Raw genomic sequence first — 19,303 nt, 5'->3', positions numbered from 1 at the left:
AGTAAATGCAAATTATACGAGTACCAGAATGTATCTGTGTAGGTAAACCAAAAGTAAGTCAAACTTGTTTATCAGCGAAATATAACACACGTTATCTTCATTTATTGAGCACGTACGTATGACAGGGTGGGAGGCAGAAGGGGAGTGACACACACACACATACAAGCTCACAGATAGGGAATAAAAATGAAAAAGATGTTGCCAGTTAAATAAACGCAAGTGGAGAAATTAGATAAAAACCTGTCGCTTAGTTCGAGGGCAAAAGGGTTGGCTTACAGCTGAATTAAGGACTAAGCACAGCACGCACACACACACACATACACACACACACATCGATACACTCAGCTTCCTGGACTCTTCTTCCCTTACTCAGCCTTAAGAAGGGAGGCAAACGCAAAGGTCAGGCGAAGGCTAGCAGAGTCAACCCCCGAACTGAAACCAAGCACCAACCAATCAAGTGGCCACCCAAACCAAAAGCTTTTGGCGCGCCACTTTTACTTTCCATTTAAGCAACCCCCTTTGGCCCCCACCACCTTCTCACAACCTTATTGCCCCTCGTCTCTTGCCCATCACCCATTTCACTCTTTGCTGCAATAAAATTCTACATTTAAATTTAAATATGAGAATAACGATATTTATTTTTTGGGGTATTTTATGATACAGCTACGTTATGTGACTTCATCTTTTATATTCCCAGAAACACTTTTTGAATGCAAGCAAGGATTATTCCAGACAACAACAAAAAGAAAGCCAAAACAAAAACAACAAAACATAAACAAAACCAAAAATATAACAAAAAAACGAAAACGATAAAAAATTCAAACGCAAAGTTCTCGATAAAAGAAGCCGAAAAAACACTTTTAGAGAATTTTCTAAATATCAAAGCGAAACGAAACGAAACGAAAGGACAAACAAAAGTAAAAGTAAAAGTAAAAGAAGACCTAAGCAACAAGAACAACAAAAAGCAAAATCAAAACAAATTTAAATATCATTAAATGCAAAGGACATTCGCATGTGTGTGGTGGTGGAAAGAAAATTCAAAACAAAATTCACAATTAGAAAACGCAGAAAAAAACGTAGAAAACGTAAACGCAAAATCAACAACAACAACAACAACAGCTACAGCAAGAGCAACAGCAACAATTGCAACTGCAATAAACTGTCAACAACATCGCGAACAATTTTGAATTGTAACATTTCGACAAACAAGTTGAGAGAAAGCTAAATTTCAACGTTTGGCGCAACTAAACGAAGACAGAAAGAGAGCGAAAGCCGGACCCAAGGATAATACACTCTTTAGGGAACTTCGGACCAGCTAAAAAAAAGTTTTGAACCATATAAGAAGAAGAAGTAGAGGTAGAAGAAGAAACGCACACACATACGGAAAACTCGGACATACAACAAAACTAACCAGAATTAAAAGCAAAACGATTCCAGATTATAAACAGATCGTTGAAACCTAACTTCAACTTCAAATTGCGCATACGACGAGCTGTTGGAGCGAATTCAGTCAGACAGTCAAACAGTCAGTCAAAGAGGGGGAACAGGAGAAAGCGTAAAAATAGACAACCAATCGAAGCAAAGGCGAAGTAAACGCTCTCTCAACGACAATCGCTGGCAGGAGAAATTGCCTGTATGTGTGTGCCTGACGCTTTGAGAGCGCAACTGAAAGTGCAAGAGAGCAACAAGAGCCAGAGCAACGCGGCAAAGGCAAAGGCAAAAACAAAGGCAAAGGCAAGGGCAAAGACAAAGGAGCGGAGGCAACGTGGAGAGAAGAGCGCGCGCTGCTGCTGCTGTTTGGCATCATCTTATGATGTCATCAGAGGAGTACGACGCGGACTGTTTTGGTTTGTACAGCGATGAGAACGATGTGCTGCTGAAAGCAACAACAAATTTAGCAACAACAACAACATTAGCACTAGCATCAGAGACAGAGGCTGATTCTAAGCAGCTACAGCAACCCCCACAGCAGCACCAGCAAGCAAAGAGCGTAGCAATTGTGCTGCCTCAGCCGCTGCAGGCAAGCAACGGCCGAACGACACCAACATCCATACAAATACAGACAACACTGAGTGGCGACGAGGCGGCGAATTGCGGCGAAAACGTCAGCGAAGCGGAGAAACCAACAAGCAAAGGGAAGAGCAGTAGCGGCGACCACGACGATAACGACAACAACGACGACGACGACGTCGACGACGAGAACGAGAACACGAACGCGCACGAAAACGACGAGGGCGATTCTGACTCGGACGACGTCGTCGTAATCGAAGGCAACAACAAGGCGACGGTGACGGTGACGGCGACCGCGACAGCAACGGCGGCAGCAGCAGCAGCGACGGCAGCAGCGCCAGCCAACAGTAACTGTCGCAGCCGCAGTCGCAGTCGTAGTCGATGTAATCGCCGTAACGCACACAAACGTCAAATCAGTCAGTCTTCGGCCGTCGGCAAGACAACAACGTGCGCGGCTAAAAAACCAACGACTTTAGCGACAACATTACCGTCTACGGCAACAACAGCAATAAAAGTAAACTGCAACACCAATAACTCGAACTTAGTGAGAAATCGTCGCACGCGCACGCGATCCTTAAGTAAAGACATTAACAATATCAATCATAGCCACAATAATAGTCACGGTCACAGTGCTCACAGTTTAAACGTTGGCAGCAACAGTGTTGTTGGTAATAGTGTTAACAATAACGGCTGCAGCAACGGCGGCGCAACGGCAACCGCTGCCTTCATGAGTAGCGCTGCTGCGGCTGCTGCGAGTGCCGCAAGTGGTGCTCTCTACCAAACCAATAACAACAACACAAACAACAACAGCTCGATTGCGAGTCCAGGAGCAAACACATCCAACACAACGCCAGCAACAGTTGCAGCTGCAACAGCAGCAACTGCATTGTCCGGCTCTAGTTCGCCGGGCTCGGTAAATTCGGCATCCTCGTTGCTGACAGCCGCCTTTGGCAATCTATTTGGCGGCTCCTCCGCAAAGATGTTAAACGAATTGTTCGGACGACAAATGAAACAGGCGCAGGATGCGACCAGTGGTCTGCCACAGAGTCTCGACAATGCCATGTTGGCGGCCGCTATGGAAACGGCAACCAGCGCCGAGCTGCTCAGTGCAGCTGGCCTGGTCAACAGTCTCAACAATACCAGTAAATTGCTCAACAACAACAACAATAATAACAACAACAGCAACACTGCGCTCAGCAATGGTGGCAACAATGCCTCCATCTCGCCAGGATCGGCGCACTCCTCCTCCACTAACAAAGGCGGCAGCAGCAGTCGTCGTGTCTCCAATTGCAGTGATCGATCGCTCGACGGCAATCTGGTGGCCGCCGATGTTGCTGGCGGGAGTCCGCCCAGAGCTGCTTCGGTGAGTTCGTTGAATGGCGGTGCCAACAACAACAACGACCAGCAGCAGTTGCTGCAACACGATTTGGTGGCACATCACATGCTGCGCAACATACTGCAAGGCAAAAAGGAGTTGATGCAACTCGATCAGGAGCTGCGCACAGCAATGCAACAACAGCAGCAGCAACAGCAGGAGAAACAGCAGCAGGAGCTGCACTCTAAGCTGAATAACAACAACAGTGTGGCTGCCACCAACAATAACAACAATAACAACAACAGCAACAACAACAACAGCGGCAGCAACGCAGTCACCGAGAGCATAAATTTGATCGAGGACAGCGACATGCCAGAGATTAAAATCAAAAGTGAACCTGAACTGATGCAAGCAACGCCTCAGGCGCCGCACTCGCCACACGGTGGCAGCAGCCACAGTCATAGCAGTAGCAGCAGCAGCAGTCACAGCAACAGCAACAGTCACAGCCACCACAGCAACAGTCACAGCCACAACAGCAGCAGCAACAGCATTGCCAGCAACGGCAGCTTGCGACGCAAGTCCTCCGACTCGCTCGACAGCATGCAACGCGAGGAACGTGCCACAACAGCAGCAGAGCCTCAATTGGCTAACGAAACGCTGCCCAGCAAGAAGGAGGCTGTCGACGATATGCTCGATGAGGTGGAGCTGCTGGGCTTGGGACACAATCGCAATTCGGATCTGGAATCGCTGGCATCGCCCAGTCACTCGGACATCTTGCTGCTGGAGAACAGCAAGGACGAGGTGCTGGACAACGACGACATCATTGAAGACGATGACGATGAAGATGATGACGACGACGATTGCATCGAGACAAAACGTGAGTCAGCAACCAGCTCTGGTTGCCTCAAGAAACCCGGCATGGAGTTGAAACGTGCTCGTGTCGAACACATCGTGTCCAGCATGCGTTGCAGCCCCTCGGCCACTCCCCAAGCGGGTCAGCTGCAGGTGAACGGTTGCAAGAAGCGCAAGCTGTATCAGCCACAGCAACATGCCATGGAACGCTATGTGGCCGCTGCTGCTGGTCTCAATTTTGGTCTCAATCTGCAGAGCATGATGCTCGACCAGGACGACAGCGAGTCCAATGAGCTCGAGTCGCCACAGATACAGCAGAAACGTGTGGAGAAGAATGCGCTGAAGTCGCAGCTACGCTCCATGCAGGAGCAGCTGGCAGAGATGCAGCAAAAGTATGTGCAGCTGTGCACACGCATGGAACAGGAGTCCGAGTGCCAGGACCTTGACAATGATCACGAGCAGGACATGGAAAGTCTGGAGCCAGAGGCAGAGCATGAGCAGGAGCATCAGAACGATGATATCGAACTGTCACACTCGCCCACGCTCAGCGAATCAACGCCCAAGGAGTCGGTGGAGCGAGCTGGCTCCAGTTCCCCATCGCCCACGCTGAAGGTGCAGAGCAGTAGCAGCAGCAGTGGCAAGAGCAACAACGAGAATGCAGCAGCCACCACACCGAATATGCTCACCCAAATGATGAGCAAGATGATGTCCAGCAAGCTGCAGCAGCACAATCCGCTCGTGGGTGTCTCTCACCCTGCGTTGCCACAAGGCTTTCCGCCATTGTTGCAACACATGGGCGACATGTCGCATGCCGCAGCCATGTATCAGCAATTCTTCTTCGAGCAGGAGGCACGCATGGCCAAGGAAGCTGTCGAGCAGCAGCAGCAGCAGCAGCAACAACAGCAACAGCAACAACAGCAGCAACAGCAACAGCAGCAACAACAGCAGCAGCAACAGGAGCAACAGCGTCGCTTTGAACAGGAGCAAGAGCAGCAGCGGCGCAAGGAGGAGCAACAACAGCAACTGCAACGCCAGCAGCAGCACTTGCAGCAACTGCAACAGCAACAGCAGCTGGAGCAACATGTTGCTGCCGCCGCTGCAGCACCTCGCGTCCAATTGCATCCGCCCGCCCGTCTGCCCACACGCATGGGCGGGGCAGCCGCCCACAGTGCACTGAAGTCAGAGTTGTCAGAAAAGTTCCAAATGCTGCGACAGCAGAGCAGCGCCAACAACAACAACAGCAACAGCTCAATGATGCGCATGTCGGGCACCGATCTCGAAGGACTTGCCGATGTGCTCAAGTCAGAGATAACCACATCGTTGTCCGCGTTGGTGGACACGATTGTCACTCGCTTTGTGCACCAGCGACGATTGTTCAGCAAGCAGGCGGATTCGGTGACAGCGGCAGCAGAGCAGCTCAACAAGGATCTGATGCTGGCATCGCAGATCTTGGATCGCAAATCGCCACGTACGAAAGTGGTTGCAGATCGCGGACACAGCGCACACAGCGGACACAGTCTCAATGGCAATGCGGGCGCCCAGAATGGTCCAACGCCAGCAACACAATCAGGTAATAATGGTTCACTTCTCCTAGCTAATAGTCAAATGCCCTCGCAGCAGCAGCAGCAGCAACAGCAGCAGCAGCAGGCGAGTAGTCAGGGCAATAGCAGCAATGCCAATGCACAACAGCAACAGCAACTTGCACAGCACCAGCAACAGCAGCAACAACAACAGCAGCAGCAGCAGCAACAGCAGCAGCAGCAGCAACAACAACAGCAGTCGCAAGTCATGTCAGCAATGGCAGTTGCCCAACAGCAATTGCCGAATTGCCAGCAACTAATTGCAGCGCCACGTCTCAATGGCAATCAATTGTCGTTTGCCTCACCCGCGGCAGCTGCTGCCGCCGCGATGGGTCTGCAGATGCATCATGCTGCCGCCGCGGCAGCAATGCAACAGCAGCAGCAGGCTGCACAACAGCAGCAGCAGCAGCAGGCAGCGAGCGATGCAAATGTTGCTGGCAGCAATGTGGCTGGCAATGTTAACCAATCGAATGCAACTAACAATAGCTTAAGTTCACTTAATATACCACCACCTCACATACGTCCCTCGCCCACAGCGGCGGCCATGTTTCAGGCGCCCAAAACGCCACAAGGCATGAATCCGGTGGCAGCAGCCGCGCTCTACAACTCGATGACGGGACCATTCTGTCTGCCCTCCGATCCACAGCAGCAACAGCAGGCCGCCCAACAGCAGCAGCAGGCCGCACAGCAACAGCAGCAGGCTGCACAGCAGCAACAAGTGGCAGCTCAGAATGCCCAGCAGACGCAACAGCAGCTGGAGCAGAACGAGGCTTTGAGCCTGGTGGTGACACCAAAGAAAAAGCGTCATAAGGTCACCGATACACGCATCACACCGCGCACCGTTAGTCGGATCCTGGCTCAGGATGGCGTTGTGCCGCCCAGTGGACAGGCAGCCGCTGCCGCCGCTGCCGTTGCAGCCGCCCAGCAGCAACAACAGCAGCAACAGCAGCAGCAACAACAGCAGCAGAGCAACGGCAACGGCAGCAGCAGCAACAACAGCAACAACAACACCAGCAATGCAACGCCAGCGCAAAGTCCAACGGGTCGCGGTCAATCGACGGGCACGTACCATCCGCCACCACCACCACCACCACCCATGATGCCAGTGTCCTTGCCCACATCGGTGGCCATACCAAATCCATCGCTGCACGAATCCAAGGTCTTTTCACCGTACAGTCCATTCTTTAATCCGCATGCGGCGCCGGGTCCACACGGTCCACCGCATGGGGGTCAACCCACCGCTGCCCAGATGCACCATCAGCACCACCATCAGCTGCAACTCTCGTCGAGTCCGCCCGGCAGCCTTGGCGCCCTGATGGACTCGCGCGATTCGCCGCCCTTGCCACATCCGCCAACGATGCTCCATCCCGCACTCCTTGCGGCCGCCCATCATGGCGGCTCACCCGACTACAAGACCTGCCTGCGAGCCGTCATGGATGCCCAGGATCGACAGTCCGAGTGCAACTCGGCCGACATGCAATTCGATGGCATGCAGCCTACTATATCCTTTTTCAAACAACAACAACATCAACATGAACAACACCATCAAATGGTCAAGTGAGTTTTTACCCAGTTTAGTCGTCCAATGTGCCTACTGGTGCAGAGCAAATGGGGTTAGGCACAGGGGGGAACTTAAGCACCTTTACCTGAAGAGCAGAAAGGGGTTGCCTTGCTTACAAAACGAAACCAATCAAGTGTCTTCTTCAGTTTTATTTATTTCCCATTTCAACTAAATTCTTTTATAAAATGTAATCAAAACCTTATTTATTGGAACGCCCCAAACGACACTGCCCCCCGCTCTTCCTTCCTCCTCCTTCAGTTGCAGACCCAACAGCAAACCCCTGCTCAAGTCATCATCGTTGTCGTCGTCTCCGTCTTTTGGCTTGAGTTGCATTTGCAATCGCAGCAACAGCAATCAGAAAAATCAATGCCCAATCGGCGCAACCAATTGCAATGAGCTCCAAGTGTAAGCTACCCCTTTCCTCCGCCTTCCACGTTCTCCTCACCTACTCAACTTAACCCCTAAGCAGCACACTGCACAGCCTGCATTTATTCTCAATATGCTCTACAATGGGGCATAATAGTTATGACACTGATTACTTGGCGTAAAAGTGCACTTCATAAAAATGCTAAATAAATATTAGTGTAGCTTCAACATTAGCTTTTAAATATATTTTTCTTAACAGTTAATAACTTTGAGGTCAAATTTAGATATAATACTTAAATAGTTACATATGCAATTAATTTAAAAAAAAGACTGTCTAATCAGTTAATAGAGCATTAACTAGTCACTGCAAGCTGAAGCTCGTTATTTCTCAATCTCGTAGTTCTGTTTTCAATCAGCCTTCGCCAAGTGGCAGGCAGGTTCAATCGGCCCAATCCCAATCCCAAACCCAACCCCTTTGGCAGTATGTCGAGGCGCCCTTAGACGTTCATTATTGGCATTTATTGCTGCCTTTTTGCCACACACTCGAAAGTGCAACAGCAACAACGTTAGACGTTGCCCCCAACATCATCGACATCATTCCCCCTGCTTCTCCTTAGTTTGTTCAGCCCCAGCAGGAACATGGATGGGTTTTTCTTCTTTGCGAGAAGACGAACGAAGAGTAAAACTGCTTTGACTTACAACTAAACACACACATAAACAAATATCTATATAGCAATCATTGTGAATCCTTGACTTCTCTGCACTCTTCAACATTGACACCGATGCACCTGCGCAAGGCCAAGCTGATGTTCTTCTGGGTGCGATACCCGAGCTCAGCGGTCCTCAAGATGTACTTCCCGGACATCAAGTTTAACAAAAACAATACAGCACAATTGGTGAAATGGTTCTCAAACTTTCGGTAAGTACTTAATCAACAAAATACACTCTATGTCTATCTATCTGCAATATAATATATCTACAAAAAGTATTTTGGAACTTCTTCGAGCAGCATTCATTTTTATGATTTCATATTGTATTTGTTGTTAACTCTGTTTTGCCTCTTCTGTTACGTGTTTCATTTTTTGTTTCTTTTTGGGTTATTCATGACATGAGTGAACAAAGATTAGAAAAAGAAAAACAAAACAAGTACATCGTCGTTGTCTGTCTTTCACTGCACTTCAAATTCGATTTTCTATTCCAATTCCAATTCCATTCGCTGTCGAACCCTTGACTTGCACTCAAGAAATCACACAACTGACGCCCACACATGCAATCCCCACTTTCACCTCTATCTGCTATGACAGACAGTGAATACATTTTAGCCAAATTTGCCTGTCAGCGAAAAGTGGCCAAAAAACAGAACAACAACAAAAAAGAAACTAGTACAGAGGAAAAACGTGAAACGACAGCTGGAAAAAGGATTTTCGATATTCGCGCCAAAATGCAATGCACATCTGCAAGCTATACACGCGACAATAGAGGAATAGTTCACCTGGATTTGGATTTTGATTTGCAGCCCCTAAGACGCAAAACACCCTAACAAGCTATAGGGGCTTAGCAGCTGTCCATCGTTGCAACCCCTAAAGCCACAACCCAAGAACTGAATTGTCTCAAGACATGCGCAACGTCTTAGGGCATTTTTCTTCAATTCCTTAGTTGATTTTGTGTTTTCTTTCACCACTTCGTATTCCTGCTTGGCAAATCACAGCACGTTCGGGGTTTCCCCTGTCAAACGAATTCGCCTTTTGTGCTCGATTCTTACCGGTTTGAAGAATTTCTTGCACCTTTTGTTGTGCTTGGCTTAAGACATTGAGTATTTTTGTGTTTTTGTTCTTTGATTTGTGTTTTTTTAGTTTTTGGGTTTTTAGGGGCTGAAAGGGGTTGTGTCCTTGCATGGGAATTTCTTGACTTACGGCGTACTGGGGTTAAAATGGGTGGGAATATTATTGTTGATGTCGCTGACTTGAATTAACATTCCAGTATCTTCATCTCTAAGGGTAGCCCGGACATTCTTTAGTTGCAAAATTAGCACAATAATTGTAAGTGTTTTTTTTCACACTGATGACACTTAAGAGAAAGTGTGGAGAGTGCCTCTAATGGCGTCAAGTTGCAAGCAGCTTGAGGGGCTTGTGACGTCATTTCTTGCCACTGTTGGGCCGCCTTTGTGTTGGCTAATTAGCCAAAGTGCTTACCACTTGTATAATTGCATTATCTGCTGCCTCTTTCCTTTATGTCAAATACAAATAAAGTGCAAGAAAGCAAAGAAAGCGAACAGAGCCAGAAGGACCTTGCATGTCCTGCCAGTCCCCCAACATACACCCTTTTAACACACACACTTGCACGCTGGCTAATTAGTTTGCTGCAGCTGCATTTCTTTTGGGGGCAACTGCAGTTGCAGGAGGGAAGGAGAGCACAGCTACTTGAGAGTCGCGCCTGGAGAGTCGCGCATAATGCCGTCGTCCCCAAAAGGCGCTCAAGAATCTAGAGAAGGCCTCTCGCTCACACACTCACATACTCTTAACCGATGTGTTTTGCCTTTTTCCACTTGGTTTTGATTTTTTTTTTGCTTTTTGTATTTTCTTTTTTTTTTTTGTACCGACTTGTTCTGTTTGTTTGCGTTTTTTCATCAAGCATTTTTGAGGTTAAGTGTTCTTTTGGCGCTTAGAGAGCAGCTAACAAATCCTTACGTACACCCCTCGACAACCTGTTACCCCCCTCGCCCTCTTTGGTCTCCTCCGATTCTCGTGGCGTGAAAAGATCTTTGCTGAACAAAAACCATATAAAGAATATTATGAAAAAATTAAATGTACAGCACATGATATCTACGTATATATGTATAAAAGACACGCACACAATCTCACACACACATATACATTCACATACACACACGTTTCAGTATCAAAACAAACAAACAAACAAACGAAAAAAAACCATATACTTATATAGAGATGATATATGTAAAGTGTTGCCAATTACTTCATTAATGTATGAGGTAGAGATGTCTGCATATGTGTGGGTGAGTATGTGTGAGCTTATTAATGTACTCTTATTCTCTATTCATACCATAAGTCAATGGCACTTCTGAAGAAAGCAGAAGAAGTAGCAAAAGAAGCAGACTTGACACAGCCACAGAACCCTTCACACATACACTCACTCACACGAAACACACACACACACAACAACACACAGAGACAGTCACAAACACAGATGCAGGCAGTCAGTAGTGGCATGCACGCTTGCCTGCCTCTAAATGGGGGACAGAAGGAGCAGTCCACGCTTCCCAAAAGGGGAGCACATGGTGAATATGTGAATCTGTGAATCATAAAATAGGCTACGAAAATTATATAAACTAATTAGTTCTAGCAGCGACTGCACTTCCGTTGATGCCATTTTGTATGACTTCTGAGAGTGTGTGTGGATTTGTGCCTGTGAGTGTGTGTGTGTATTATCTAAATTAAGTGGCGCAACGCGCACACTTCTGACAGGCAGTTAGCTAAACTTCCTTTTCCTGCCCCCAACACACGCACACACACACACACACACAAACAAACACACACATACGTACACACACACACTTGCTGTTGCAGTTGAATGCATGCCTCAAGCTAAACAACAACAATAACAACAACAACGAGCAGGAGAAAGCCAAAGCTAATTGCATCATCACACACAAAAATTGCGCTTTTCACACGCGCGCCTACAAGTATGCAATGCTTTGTTGCCAAACGCCTAATAACTATAGAGAGCACAAGACAATGGGCATTGGCCTATGCTCATGCTCATGCCCAAGTACAGTCATAGCCACAGTTTTAGATACGGTTGACAGTTAACAATGATGCTGTGCCTGGGCTGTCACAATTTGTACTGTTTGGTTTTCTTCTGACTTGTGCCCGGTCTCAGCTCATTATTGTAGGCGTTGCCTATTGTAGGCGCTCGACGTTCTTTTTTTTGCATTTTTCTTTTTTTTTCTGTTTTTTGTTGAAGTGCGCGTGGCAGTTTGCTGCCTCCGGGGAGTTTGGTCGGCGGCTTGACAGGCGGTGTTGACGATAACGGCGACGACGTCGACGACAGACGTTGGCAAAAAGATTTATACAACCGCAATCAGAGATTTCTATTTGCGCAATTCGCGCTTATTGTTTGGAAAAATCAACATCAACTGCAGCGTGAGGCACACGAGAAATGCATTTCTGTTCGCTGAGGGGTCTACAGCTGGGAAATCTTGAAATTAGCGCGATTATCAGAGCGTTGTTAAGTGGGCGGGCAGCTACAATTACAAAAGCCTACTGCTACAGCTGGTAAGGGACTGTTCATTAGAAAAAGACAAGCAATCACTTACACCACAGCCACCGCCACCGCCACTGCCACCGCAATCGCAACAGCATCCGGCTCAGTGCCAGATACAAATCACTTGACTAAACAAGGCGGCGACACAGCAGCCAACACGAGGAGCAGAGTCACAGAGCACCACTGAGGCACCACTGCACTTGCTAATTAAGTCCCCAACCAGGCAACAGGCAGCAAGCAGCAAGCAATAGTCAACAGGCAACAGGCATCGCGTGGGTGGCGAAAGACGATGCCAATGTCGATGACGATAACGATGCCCGTTGACTTGCAATTTCTATTGCACTCGCTGGGCGCCACAGGATTATCCTCTGTGCCTGCAGCGCCTCTTGTTGCACATTTGAGATTTATTAAAAATTCTTTACAATAAAGAAAGCACACACCACCACTCCAAACACACACACCCCTCCCACACACACATCATAAGAGATTGAGGCTTTTAGGATGCGCCTAAGAGTATGCTGCAAATTTATTAATAATGTCATATTGCAAAGGCGATCCAATATTGATCCTTTAGAGGCAACGACCATCTCAAAGCAGGTCTAGCAGCACACACAAACACACACACCCACGCAATAAAAGAGAAAGAGTGAGCGTAAATGCTTGAGTGTGAGTGCGATATATGAGAGCGAGTATTTACTTTGGGTGTATGCATGTGATGTCTTTTGATTTGTGAATTCGAACTGAGTTACTTAATTTCCTCTTACTATTGTTTCTTTACTTTCCCCTTATGTTTGTTAATCTCGTTCCTTATTGATTTCTGTATAAATTTAAATCTGATTTCGTAAATTTGAATGCTGACTAAACCAAAAAAAATTTAAAAAAAAAAAAAAAATCAAAAAATAAAATAAAACAAAAAAAACAAGCTTAGCTTATAGTATACTGACCAAAACCAAACATAATCCTCATCTACGCATCTGCAGAGAATTCTACTACATACAAATGGAGAAATATGCACGACAAGCTGTCACTGAAGGCATCAAGACACCCGATGATCTGTTGATTGCTGGAGATAGTGAATTATATCGCGTGCTCAATTTGCACTACAATCGCAATAATCACATTGAGGTATGCAACAATCACACTAACAAACATGAGCTGTAATTGAATGCGATCATTAATCTGAATGTAAACAAAGCAATGCCTAGATTACAATTACTTTTCATTTCCTTAAGTAAAAAATTTATGATACTTAAGTAATTCAAAGAGTGCAAAAGCATTGTGACTGGGAATTGCTTTTAACTGATGCCAATTAATTACAGTTCATTACTAACAAATATACAAACACAAAGTGTTAGTGCGTGTGTGTAGAGACACACTCTTATATTAACAAACATATACATACATATGTACATCAAAGCATATATACTCGTACATACACGCACACACTAACACTCTTGTATCAAAAAAAAAAGAAGACATTTTGCTGCCGTGACCATCTTTTGCTAATTCTTAATTCGTCTTCGCCTTCGACTTCCCTACACGCCCACAGGTACCCCAAAATTTTCGCTTTGTGGTCGAACAGACACTGCGTGAATTTTTCCGTGCAATACAGGGTGGCAAAGACACCGAGCAATCGTGGAAGAAATCCATATACAAAATAATATCACGCATGGACGATCCCGTGCCCGAGTACTTCAAGTCGCCGAATTTTTTAGAGCAGCTAGAATAAGTGGAGGAGTTGGCTATGCCAACGATGCCACCGCCCTTGAATCATCATCATACGAACCCTGCTACGACTACTACAACAACTACAGCAACAGCAACAGCTACAGCTTCAGCAACAACAACAGCCAGAGCAAGAGCAAGAGCAACAACTACAATGCCGAGAGCCACGTCACGAAAACCAAAGTTAAAAAGTTAAATCTACGTAAGAAATACAACTGGATATGATAATACACACACGTTATCAATGTATTATAAAAGACAACATCTACTACTAAATACCGAAAAAGATGCAACATTTTCCTAAGGTATTACGCATTCTAAAAAAAAAGGCCTCTCGTCGATCTTAAATCTATTGTAATAACATTTCTGTAGAACCGTCGAATATTTTTTTCAATCATTTTTGAAAATGCCGTCAATACAACATCGCTGCATTTCGCATTCAATTTGATGCAATAACAACAACAACAATTCACACACTCGCACACACACCCTACAAAAATACACACACAGGGAAAAAAATGCGCTGCAAAGTATGCAGCGCTTTTTTTAACGTCAACAAACAAAGACAAAACAAACATAAACATAGTGCAAATTAAAAACCTGAGCCAATACCAGATAGTAACACTCACACACACCCCAAACACACACACATAAACACGAAATCGTATCTATACAGAGTGTAAACTGTACTCTGACCGTTGGTTTGATAGTTGAAAATTTTTAAAATATATTTCTACAATACTTATCTATTACAAATAGTTGATCCATCTAATAATCTACCGAAAGTTGACACACATTCCAAATACACACACCTACACTAACACACATCGGTACAGTTTTCACCTGAATTCAAAGTGTGTTTCTTAGCCGATTGAAAAGTGCTTTTCAACTGGAACAATTCAAGTTTCACTTGAAGACCAACTTTTCTGTTCGTCTTTTAAAGACAATTTTGCGCAATCTTTGAAAAAGTTAGCGTAATTCTGTCGCCTAAAAAAAGAAAGATAAAAGTATTTAATAATTAAGTTCAGGTTGCTATTTTCCTTTTTAAAATTAAGCAAATATTGATGTCGAACACAAAAAACAAAAAAAAAAACAAAAAAATTAACCTTTTGCGATTAGAATTATGAAACGAAAAGAAAATTACGAAATTTGTCTTAGTAACGGGCGTTAGGGTAGCTAAAATTTATTTAATGTTATGCAAACATACAACCAAAGTTTACTGTTAATCGAGCCTAATTTTGTATGCGAATTATTTTTTAAACCAATATATATCTTAATTGATTAATTTTTGAAAAATGCACCAATTTGTGCACGCAATTTGTTTAATTTCTTAACAACCTACAAAACACACACACACAAACACAATACACATACACACACTAGTCTGTTATTTATGTACATACTTATACGTTTAGTTGAATAAAGTTCGGCTTAAGTTTATGTTTAGTTTAATTTACTTGGCCTTAAGTTGCAACATACAAAATACAATATATACACGAAAACACAACACAGTCTACCATTTGAGTTTCTTTATTTATCAATTTATAGTTTACCGATTCGCGATGATTGCATCTACAACAAGTAAGACGCCAAGTATGTACCTCAAGATGCACTTTCATTTCATATACCAAGCATGGAAAGTGGGCGGGTTTAGAGGGATATGTTTGCCTGCTCTTGCCTCACTGAAGGGCAGGCAAACCAGTGACTGCAGTTCCTAACATCTTCACCAAACTGCAGTACACTTACATCAACATGAGCATCAGCAACATGAGCAACGTGAGCAACATCAACAACAACAACATTAATCATTAAAGCATGCATACACATCACATCGCTAAAAAAAAAAAAAAAAAAAGAAATTACAAATATAGAACATTATTTGGCAAGTATAAAAATATTCCTCAAGAACTTTACGGCATCTCAACTCAACACAAAAAATAGTGCAATTTCGGCCCATCATGTGCTTTGAGTCGTACATACATCATTGGGCGGTACCACGCCCCCTAACGTCCCTATTCGGTAGTAAGCTAAGCAAATTTCACTTTTGGCTGGAGAGATGTTTAGAGATTAGAGTCGGAAGAACACCGTGACAAGAATACAATGCAAACCTTTCGGCAAACCCAATGATTAAGCAAAATTTTAACAATAGTCGAATTTTAGCTAAGAACAAATTGAAACGAACTATTAATTTTTAGGCCTAAAACACATAAGTTTATATTGCATAAACTTATCAAAATTGTATGCAATTCGGCGTAGAAATATGACAAAATTAATCAAGTATGAACGGTGAGTTTCCTAATCTAATACAAAACAAACAAAACAACTCGCAAACGAAATTCAAATTGAAATTCCTTTATTACGAAAAGGATACAACAAATTTAGAAATCTAAAATTCAAAACAAATTACTAATTATTAGATTTACAACACAGACAAATTAAGTATAACTAAAAATCGAAGAGAGAAATATTTATTCATTGGCTACTAAAAAAAAACTATCATTTCACTTATCTAGTTGATTTGCTATAATTTCTGTTTAGGTTTATCCGTTTCACTTTACAGTTTGCAGCAGAACAGAAATTGAAATTGAAAAAAAGTCAAAATTTAAAGTTCGTTGATTGTTAATGCCTTTACAAAATTTATTATGAAACTTTTTGGCACTTTGATGTGGGCTAAAATTTTATTTAAATACAATTGTAACTGATTTTGTGATAAAAAGAACAAAACAAAAAAAAATTGAAAACGAAAACATTATTGTTTCGGTAAAAACCAATATGGCTGAGCCGTGGGGGCGGTGGCCACGCCCACTGGCCACACGAGCTGCCATTCAAAATTATTGATTATAAATGAAAATAGTAAATTGAAAAAAAAAACCCCATTTAGGCAATTTAAGGCGTATTAACAATAAACAAATGCAACAAAACGTTTGGCAAACCCAAAAAAAAACTTTAGGCAAAATTTTATAAATTAAGCAAGTCAAGTCAAAATTTCACAATTTTTATATACTCATAAGAAATAAGAGACGATGAAGCCAATAAGCAACTCGCCAATGAACAAACCGTCAAAGAAGAAACAAGAACTTAAGCACTTTTCAAATATTAGCATTATTTTCAGTTTCAGTTCGTCAAATAATTTTCTTGTGTAGATTTAGTAAGAACACACGCAATTTAAAAACATCCTAAATATCGTAAATAGAAAATGTCATAGATTGTAAAATGGATTCAAAGTGAACTATTTCACATATTCGTTTGAGTACCAAGAAAACAATACACAAAACAACTCATTCACACATACAACATGAGTACAACATATACTACTATATAAATTGACATACGTACATAATACATACATTTATACTTACATACATAATTATACTATAAGTAAACCAAAAAACAAAAAAGACATATTACTAATTGGTTAATAAACAAAATTCATTAAAACCAAATACAACAAATCGTTGGCGCTTGCTTTTTTGTATTCTTTACTAAATTGCTTCCAATTTTTGGCAATATTCTCTTTTAATTTAAGAAGTTTTCCGTTTGTAGTATTTATTTTCAATTTTATCCCAATGTTTGGCATTTACCACAGCAAAATTTTGTACCAACGGCATCGATTGGCCCCTCAACAACACTACACAACAAACAAAAACCCAAATCGCAATCACAACTAACGGTAAGCAAAACAATATCAGCTATAAGTTCTCGATTGATCCATAGAAGCAGCGGGGGTAACTTTAAATACGATTCCACAAACTTTTGGTATTCAACTTTTGAGGCGAAAAAATTCCATTTTGTTTTGCACTGATCAACAAAAAGATGAGCACGCATCAACGTGAATTTGGTGTTGAAAAATTCCAAAAATATATATATATATCGAAATATCGCAAACAATAGCCTAGTTCACAATTCAAATCATTTGTAGGCTGCTTTTATGGTACGTATTTCTCACAGTACAGTTTACAAATCTGTTCAAAAAGCAGAGGCCAGGAGATTATCACAGCTATCGACTTTATTTAAAAAACATCAATCAAAATACTTACAAACCAGCCAAACCATGAAACAGACAACAAACTCCAGAACGCAGATAAGAAATAAAAAGAAAACTTAATTCAAATCAGTGACAACATCCAAACAGCCAACCAGACAGGTAAATAGGTAAAAAGCCCCTCCTCGAAAAAGATAAGCTTAGCAACACACAGGGCAGTGCTGGAAAGCGCCCTGTGCAGCAGCAGAAGCAGCTACAGCAGCAGTGTTGAGAAACTGCACTCAGACCGACAGACAAAACAGAAACTAAAAGGGAAATAATTTCATTTACTGATTAACTGATTGTGAGCACAGCAAACTAAACTTAATGCATGTTGAAAAATACTTCAAAGGTATTTCAGCAAAACATAAATAAAAATCGAATATGAAAACAAAAGAAAAGCAAAATACGAAAAACGAAAACAAAACAAAAACAAAAATATATACTACACCTAAACCAAATATCAAATATAAATGCAGATGCAGCCATATGCAATTTTAACTAGATTTTAAAGCATTATTACCGCAAAATACCAAAATACCGATTACCGCATATACTGAATGAAAAACAATTGAATTAAACGAAGCAAAGCAATTGGTCAAATTTGTACATAAATGAAGAAGAAAATCACATTTAAATACAACTACATACACGTAATTAAATACTACAGTTTAAACATAAGCTAACAAATCTAAACAACATAGTAAACCCCATAAGTCCATTAACAAAACCCAACAAAACCACACCTTGGGCATAGGCAATATTTATACACAGAGCTTTACAACACTGAAAGTGTGTGCGCAAATGATTTTCGAGTTTCGAGAACATGTGCCAAAATATAAAACACAAAGAACAGATACAGATACATATTAGCATATATGTATATCATATTTATCACAATAATTTTGGCACAAGATAAACATGACGATACATGAATTCTATTTTTAAGTCAGTTAATTAAACATCCTTATTTCTAAAAACATCTGATCACAAAAATAACGAAAGTAAAGAGGAGTAAAGAGAGAGGGAAATAAGTATAAAAAATCGAACACTAAAATTTGCAGTTTTGGTATATACAAACAACAAAAAATGAAAACGAAAACGAAACTCAAAAACGACAAGAAACCAAATACTTAAAATGATTGCGTTTTTTTAGTAGCAAACGCGATTCACAAAATTCTTATCAAATTTATGACCCAAAAAACAAAAACAAATTACAAATGTTTGGAGAAAAAATGTAAATTTTTATCACTTATTTCAGGAAGTATGGAGAAGAGATCCAGTTTTGGGAGCGTCGTTAAGGATGCCCCAATCTTTTAGTTAACAAACTGCAATAGAGCAGCACAGCATGTGCATAATTTTGGCGCACACTGTGTCTGCAAACAACGGATTAAGTTTAAATACAATCAAATTCTTAAACAATTACTGAACAACATTTTCAGTTCAGCAGCAACAATTACAATTAACCATCCTGATTTATGACGATTATAAAACGATGTTAAAACTTTTGGCTTATCATAACAATGAAATGAAGAACAAAATTTTAAAATCAAATTTCAAATTCGATTGATATACATTCACACATACAC

At 42.6% G+C, this 19,303-nt stretch overlaps 1 protein-coding gene across 10 annotated transcripts in view; it reads left to right on the top strand.

Moving 5' to 3' along the window:
• The window catches only part of LOC117576382 (homeobox protein prospero), a 65,716-nt gene extending 50,164 nt beyond the window's left edge, over positions 1–15,552 (top strand). For 8 of the 10 annotated variants that reach the window (XM_052007533.1, XM_052007527.1, XM_052007528.1 and 5 more), the window contains 4 exons: positions 698–7,314; positions 8,418–8,603; positions 12,949–13,093; positions 13,518–15,552. In XM_052007533.1, the coding sequence (XP_051863493.1) occupies positions 1,811–7,314; positions 8,418–8,603; positions 12,949–13,093; positions 13,518–13,697 (6,015 nt within the window). In that variant the 5' untranslated portion in view covers positions 698–1,810 and the 3' untranslated portion in view covers positions 13,698–15,552. Of the gene's footprint in view, positions 1–697; positions 7,334–8,417; positions 8,604–12,948; positions 13,094–13,517 lie in introns of those variants that run through there. The other 2 variants (XM_034261088.2, XM_034261080.2) reach the window with 2 other exon arrangements.
• Positions 15,553–19,303: the final 3,751 nt, after the last annotated feature.

The sequence above is a fragment of the Drosophila albomicans genome, chromosome 2R (genome assembly GCF_009650485.2).
Source record: "Drosophila albomicans strain 15112-1751.03 chromosome 2R, ASM965048v2, whole genome shotgun sequence".
Taxonomy (NCBI): domain Eukaryota; kingdom Metazoa; phylum Arthropoda; class Insecta; order Diptera; family Drosophilidae; genus Drosophila; species Drosophila albomicans.
The sequence above is the reverse complement of the archived record's forward strand: the minus strand, read 5'-3'. Positions and strand labels throughout refer to the sequence as shown.